This window comes from Malania oleifera, chromosome 8 (assembly GCF_029873635.1).
Source record: "Malania oleifera isolate guangnan ecotype guangnan chromosome 8, ASM2987363v1, whole genome shotgun sequence".
Taxonomy (NCBI): domain Eukaryota; kingdom Viridiplantae; phylum Streptophyta; class Magnoliopsida; order Santalales; family Ximeniaceae; genus Malania; species Malania oleifera.
The window spans coordinates 105,714,437-105,722,030 of record NC_080424.1 but is presented as its reverse complement, the minus strand read 5'-3'; the positions used below and the strand labels follow the sequence as shown (position 1 = coordinate 105,722,030).

The following is a 7,594-nucleotide window of genomic DNA, read 5'->3' as shown; positions in this document are numbered from 1 at the left end:
TTAATTGAATTGTCAATTAACCAACTATAAGTTTGGATGATTTAAGCGCACCAAAATATTGAACAATGCCTTTAGTTTGGATTTGTTGAATTTTCTAGTTAGATAGCATGAGATTTCAAAATTTTAATAAATTTTCTAACATATTTAATTTTCAAGATACTTATGAGTTAAGTCTCCTTTATTAATATATTGCAAAGCTTGGGAATGAAATACACTAATGTTTTGAAAATTGAGGAAGATTTATGTGATTTTTAAATTTTCAAAATAAAATTATATTTTTTATTAAAATTTTTAAAAAGCTAATATCCTTATTTTATTATATAATAATAATAATAATAATAATAATAATAATGTATTATCTATATATTAGATTTCGAACAACCAAACCAGTGTAGGCAAAATCTAAAAAATAATCCTTCTCATGAAAAAAACTCACCCTGTATTTGAAAAAATATTAAATTTAAATAAAAAATAATAAAAATTATATTAAAATTTATTTAAGTCCACTCAAATTTAAATTCAAAATCCAAAAATTATATTCCCAAGTAAAAATTTTAGATTTAAATTTATATTAAATTTAGATAAAACATAATATAAAATTATATTAAAATATATTCAATAATTCACTCAAACTAAAATTTAAAGTTTAAAATTCATACAGTCAAATGTATCGTAAAAAACTTAGGCATACTGCATGAATTCATGAAAATATGAAATTCTCATATTTTATGAGTTCTCTCACTATCCAAAAATATGAAATTGTTGAATATTGTCCACATTTTCTAATTTTCATTTTTCACTCGGGCACACAAAAACAGCACACCCGCAAAACACATCAAACCGACAAAGCCCTAACCACGCGCCGTCGTCGGGGGCGGCGCGTTCTGCATATCGACCACCTTCTTCCACGATTCCCGACTCGAGATCTCACCCCACCACCTCCCCACATTCTTCCTGGAGGTGAACAGCTCCCCCTTGTCGGTGGCGTTCACCAAGAACTGGGCGTTGGGGAGGTGAGACAGATCCGCCAGCGAGAACTCGTCGCCGGCCAAGAACCGACTCTCCCTCAGCCGCCGGTCGTAGACATCGAGCACCTTGGCCAGCTTCGCCGCGTTCTGCTCGATCGCCGCCGGGTCCTGCTTCAGCTTCATCCGCGGCGCAAACGCCAGCTGGAACACCAGGACGGAGCTCGGCGGGTTGAAGCTCTGCCCTTCCGCCTCTAGCCATTGCTCTATGGAAGCTTTTTCCAGCGGGTTCGTTCCGTACAGTCCCTTGTTTCCTTTGTTAGCATACTTCTCCGACACATACCGACATATAGCCCTAGACTCTGTTCTCCCACCAAAAACAAAAAACACCCAATTTCAAGTTGAGTTTTTAGTTTAATTTTTGCATAGGAATCTGCAATTGGCTTTCATCTCTACAATTTGAGTTATAATAATGTACCATGACAATGTCTACGACGTTTAAATCTCCGAATTATTGAAATGAATTAGAACCCAAAAGGGGAAGGGAAAAGAAAAAGAAAGAAATTGTGGGAAAGTATGTACCAAAGAGGGAAATGCTGTCGTCTTGAAAAGCTGGAACTTGGCCAAAGGGCTAGAACAGTCAAGAATCAAGAGCGTGAGACAGAGATCTGGACATTTTAGAGAGAGAGAATTACAGGGGAGTACCTGGAGCTTGAGGAAATCGCGGCTCTTGTGTTCGCCTTTGGACATGTTAATGTTAATGAGCTGGAACTCAACGTCCTTCTCCAGTAGACAGGCCAAAACCCTCGACGCCGCAGTGGACATCGGTGGCCCGTACACTTTCACCGCCGTCGCCATTGAAGCTTACCTCCTCTCTCTCACTCTCTCTCTCTCTCTGTTCACTGTGTAGTAGCGTGTTCTGTGGTTCGTTTCACGCCACACACACTGGGGCACATTATCCTTTACCTGTACTTGCTGTGGACGACATGAGGACATGGTCTGGGTCTTTTGCTGAGCTAGGATCTTTTAACCAACATGCTCGTATTAGCTTCATAAAGAAAATAAAAATTTCAAGAAAATCATACCAAAATCGTAGCGTAAAATAGTCTTTGAAAAAGACTCATAGTTTCTATTCTTCACGGGGTCCTATAAGAAAATTGATGAGAGAAAGGATGTGTAGTAAGAGGACAATTTCCAACCACACACACACACACACACACACACATATATATATATATATATATATATATATATATATATACATTAATAGAAAAAAAATCATTTCACTTCTCATAAAATTTTAAAAGCCAAAGATTACCTTAATCCAAAATGTCTATTGTCCTTTCATTTCATGTGGGTCATATTTCAACATTCTCCCACTTAACCATTCATATATTGGCTGATTATGGTTACAGTTTATTTGTGAGCATAGATTGATTGCGAATACTGGCTACTTATGATTACTGTGTGATGAATAATTTGATGTGCGTGAATAAAACATTTTGTGTGGTTATTCGGATGTATCACAATATAATGTTGGCAGGCCTGAGTAATTCGTTATATTGCCTAAATATAATCATGATATAACGTTGACAAACCTGAGGAGTTTGTTATATTGTCATTATGTATTGGGGTAGAACATTGGCAGGTATGAGGAGTTTGTTCTACTGATATACTACGGGTAAGTCATGGGGATTTGATACTGGTAAATAGTGGTGCCTGTGTGAACCACGTTATATCCTGTGTAGATGATGGCGCCTGTGTGGATCATGTTATGTATCATGTGTGGATGATGGCGCTTGTGTGGACCATGTTATGTATCCTGTGTGGATATGAGTCCTATGTGGACGTTATTTCCTGTGTGGATGTGAGTCCTGTGTGGATGGTGTTCCTATGTGGATATGGACCCTGTGTGGATGTAATTAAAGTGTATGGTATCTAGTGTGGATGTGTGTGGTTATGTGTATACATGAATCTCAGTGAAATGACTTATAATGTATATGTGTGAATTTAATTACATAAGTATTTATGATAAAGTAAGACTCCACCTGAGGGCTTGTTGAAAAAGGTGAGTGCCCTGATAATTTTTAGTCTGATACCAGAGTAGAGGGAAGTTACTTGTATGTGCTGGTAATCTTTTCTATTCTCGGAGACTTTGCCTGGGTACATAACCTGAGGACTTACTGAGTAAGGTGAGTGCCCCGGTATTGGTACTAGAGAAGAGGGAAGCTACTTGTATGAGAGGATAATATTTCCTATTCTCGGGAACTATCACTATAAATAATTATGAATGTGTAAGTGGTATCTGTATGTGCTTCCTTTACTGATATTGAATAACAAATAATTATATTTTGTATTTATTTGAACCCTCTGTCACACACTGTTATGATTTATTCTTCCTTACTGAAATGTGTCTCACCCTAATTAATAATTATATTTTCAGGTCCATCAGGTGATTAAGATTAGAACTTCGGGTAGGGTAGTATTTTTGGTAAATTTTGGGGTGAAAGTAAGAACAGTTATGTTTTAAATACTGTGATGTATTATAAACAAATGAATATTGTTGTTTTTTGTGGGATTTATAGATAGACTCTTGTATTTAAATTGATGTTGTTTATTTATTTTCACTATATGATTGTAGTTTATGATATCAGAAATAGGTAAATGAAATACGTAACCTTCGGGCCCCATTTGGTGGGTTCGGGGTGTTACAAAAAATTTGAAACAAATGAAAACAAGAAATAAGTTAGGGATCAGTTGCAAAAAGAAAAAAAAAAGAAAAAAAAGAAAAAAAATCAAATAGAGGGGAACAATTATGTATTAGAAAGGACTACCTATTACCGGAGTCCTAACTAAATAAAAAGTGGGTACCTTTTAAAATATAATAACGTGAAAGTCACATTTGTACATTCATGCATTAGAAACGACTACCTACTACCGGGGTCCTAACTAATTAAGAAAGTGGATGCCTTTTAAAGTGTAATAGTATAAAAGCCACCAGTACAATGATTTTGAATTAGAGTAAGACCATTCGGTTGTCTCAGATTAATTGGTGTGTTTGAAACCGTTAATGTTTGCTGGTGGTTAATCTTGGAATTCTTATCATCTCTTGTTCACATAAGCTTGTTACACTCCATTATCTTGGTTGTTTTACTAAATTGTATATAAATCTCTCAATTGATACTTAACTCTGGTTAATTTGTTTCTTGTGCTCCTAAACTTTTAAGCATTTTTATGGCATGTGGTTTTCATTAGTATTGGAATTAAGTTTACTACTCTTCTGGTCTGATTGCATTCACGTTATTTGTTAGGGACTAGTAAAACGTTAGTTGGGGGTGTGATTACGGTTCAAAGTTGCGTAATTATGCATTTAAAATCGTGCATTAAAGATTATAATTTTAATTAAATGCCTAATTATGTTTAATATTTTAATAGTGAGCTCATTTGATAAATTTTAAGATAATTATCCCATTTTTGTCACAAACTTAGGTATAATCATGTTTAATTATTGCAGGATGAGTTTCGGAGGTTAAAGGAGCCCCAATGCATGCATGCATTTAATGTGGGCTGTCGTGTAAGCTTGTGAGAAGTTGAAGGCCGTGTGTGTGTGTTAATGAAGCTGCCAAGCATTAAGATTTTGAGTTTGAAGCCATTCATGCATAAATAAAATTTTATGAGAGCAGCTCATGTTAATGTGGACTATATTTGGAAGCCAACCATGTGTTAACAAAAGAAAAAAATGAATAAAGGCCCATAAGCTGGTCGTGAAGGGGAGCAACATAGAAGACCGTGGGTTGGCAATACAAAGGGAGCTCGGCTTTTTGCGAAATTAAAAGTAAATTAACTGGGCTTAAAAATTAAAGCAAGGAGTTGGGTTTTGTGGAGGGGTGCGTGCGTGAGAGCTGGGCTTAATTTGTGTGAGGTTTGGAGGGCCATGGCCGTGTATTTACTAGAACCAAAGTGAAAAGAAAAAAAAAAAGAGGTCGAGTGATGATGTGACCCAGTGTTACGGTCGGCCTTTTTCACACCGTTGTGAAGGGCCGTGCGGCGCTAGCTAAAGCACTCTTGCTTAACTAGCCCGCCTATTGTTTACCAACATTCATCCATGAAATACTTTCATTAACATTCAATCAGATAGCAGCGGAAATAATAATCAATTCATGAAAGCCGTGGCAACCAAGCAGTAAATATTGAAGCAAACGTAATTCATTAACAAATCCTCCGTTGACATGTTGTACTTAGCGAGGGAGGCAAGTAGGCTAAGCACGTTGACAATTGCTAGTGAGTTTTATAATGATTGATGAACACTCACCCTCCCCTAAAGAGCTTTCTGGGCTATTCTCACTCTGGCACTAGGAAATATCAAAGTGACTGAGGAGTCATACTGCCTTATTTGGCTTACAATGAAATAAATACTGGAAAATAACCCTACACTAGTATTTACATGATGGAAACCCATCCCAAGCACACGAGATAAGCGGTCATAGGCAAGCATAATGCCCTGAACAAGCTTAGCCCGTGACATTCTCCCCACTTATGCAGTCGACGTCCTCGTAGACTTTTGGCGATAGGTACACTTCAACTTTGTCCACGAATGGCTTCAAATCTTCCGCAGAAATCCAGCTGATTTCTTTATCATCAAGGCACTTCCACTTCACTAGGAACTTCTGCCGCTTCTTCCTTGAGGATATGAACTTTCTGTCTGCAAGGATCTCTTCAACATCATGTCTGTCAGGTTGCACTATCTTCAACTCTGCGCTGTTTGACTGACTTCTGCTCAGGTCGTTGGTGTTGGCGTTGAATGGCTTAAGGCAATTGACATGAAATTGCGGTCTTCTCTCCTAATCTGCCCACTTCTTCATCTGCTTAGAAGCTTTCTCCAGATAGGCTTGGGCAAACTCTGCATTCAGTCTCCGTTCTCTGGTGAAGATGCACACCTTGGGACTCTTTCGTCTGTATGGCTCGCCCACTGTGTGAGGTAACAGCGGCAGCTGGCCTGTAACAAGCTCAAAAGGGCTCTTTTTGGTTGTTGAGCACCTTTGGGCGTTGCCACAGAATGGAGCCACATGAAGTAGTTGCACGCCATTCTTCTGGTTGTCGTTGACAAAATGGCACAAGTACTCATCTAGCAGCTCTCTGAATCTCTTCATCTGTTCGTCTGTCTGTCGATGATAACTCGAAGAGATGTCAAGGTGTGACCTGAATATCCTGAAAAACTATGTTAAGAAGTTGTCAGTGAACATTAAATCTTGGTCACAAATAATAACTTGGGGAACACCCCAATGTTTCACAATAGTCACAAGGAACAATTGTGTAGTCCCCTCTGCCAAACAGTACTTTGGTGCGGCCATGAAAGTACCATACTTCTTCCGCTCCCCCTTGTCTTGTTGGCAAGTGAGACAAGTTTTGGTATAATCAACCACATCATCCAGCATGTGCGGCCAATAATACCTCCCCAGTAGTCCTGTCATTGGAGTCATTCTCCGCGAATACCCCTTAACGAACTTCCTGTAGCATTTAGTAAGGTCAAGAAAAGAACGCAACTCCTTCACTGTCGTGGGGATCTTCCGTTCTTGAATCATCCTTACCTTCTCCATACCCCTCCGGATACGACCTTGTTCAACGACTTGACCAAGGAATTTGTTGCTCCGCCGAGCGAAAGAGAAATTCTCCTTCTTCAAATCCAGACTGTTTCCCTTCAGCCTGTCGAACAACTTCCATAGATGCTCTTCATGTTTCCTCTGAAACGACACCGATGCTCCCAACGATGTTTTGGAAGGGCGAACACATCTCGCTTCCACTTCATCAAGTTGCTTCCCTAACTCTACTATCTCTCTAGGCGCAATCCAACATGGCCCTTTAGCAGGTGGTTTCACTCCTGATAACAACTCGATCTCTTGCTCCACAGTCCTTCGTGAAGGTAAATTGTGAGGCAGCTTATCCGGCAACACCTCCTTATCCTCATCCAACACCGCTTGGATGGTCGTAGGCTCCAGTTCTTGGCCTACTTCTTTGTCTACCACCACCGTGGCTAGACGTGTCTGCTCACCCTGACCCAATCCTTCATTGAGTTGTATGGCTGAAAGGGACTTCCCTTCGTCTCCTTTCATTGCAACGACTTGCACCATGCACGAGTGATCTCCCATCAGACAGAGGGAACCAGCCGAAGGCATCAGCACTGCCCTCATCCCCATTAGGAACTCCATTCCTAGAATGACTGGATAGTCATCCAATGGCACCGCTGTGAAATTCGCATGACCTTCCCATTGTCCAAGCTTTATAACCACTTGCTTGGCTACTCCCAGAGTAGGCTGGGCTACAGAATTAACTGCTTTCATGCGTCCTGTATCCTTCTCTAAGGATAAGTTGAGTCTTCCTGCTTCCAACTGCGAAACAAAATTATGAGTAGCTCCCGTATCCACCATAGCGCGAGTACTCTTCCCATTTATCCTCAAGTCCACAAACATTAACCCTCTTGCTCATGTAACTTTCGGTGTTTTTGCCTGCTTTTCCAATGCGTTCACCAACCGCACTGAACCCACCCTGGGGGCATCATCCTCTTCCCCATCGTCTTCCACTGCCTGTTCTACAATGGAAGCCTGTAAGGCATTAAGTGATGCTTTGTGAGG

General features: G+C 39.6%; 1 protein-coding gene across 1 annotated transcript; it reads right to left on the bottom strand.

Moving 5' to 3' along the window:
- Nucleotides 1-699: 699 nt before the first annotated feature.
- Nucleotides 700-2,167, bottom strand: LOC131162146 (glutathione S-transferase-like). The gene is made up of 3 exons (XM_058118332.1): nucleotides 1,671-2,167; nucleotides 1,548-1,596; nucleotides 700-1,327 (listed from the first exon to the last, which is right to left on the bottom strand). The coding sequence occupies exons 1-3, from the start codon at nucleotides 1,821-1,823 to the stop codon at nucleotides 852-854; spliced, it is 678 nt and encodes a 225-aa protein (XP_057974315.1). The 5' UTR covers nucleotides 1,824-2,167; the 3' UTR covers nucleotides 700-851.
- Between the last annotated feature and the right edge of the window lie 5,427 nt (nucleotides 2,168-7,594).

Excerpts from the sequence above, each read along its gene's own strand:
- LOC131162146 (XM_058118332.1), bottom strand. The coding sequence starts at position 1,823 with ATGGCGACGGCGGTGAAAGTGTACGGGCCACCGATGTCCACTGCGGCG. Across the intron at positions 1,597-1,670 it reads GCGATTTCCTCAAGCTCCAG|CCCTTTGGCCAAGTTCCAGC; the intron begins GTACTCCCCTGT and ends TGACTGTTCTAG. Across the intron at positions 1,328-1,547 it reads CGACAGCATTTCCCTCTTTG|AGTCTAGGGCTATATGTCGG; the intron begins GTACATACTTTC and ends GTGGGAGAACAG.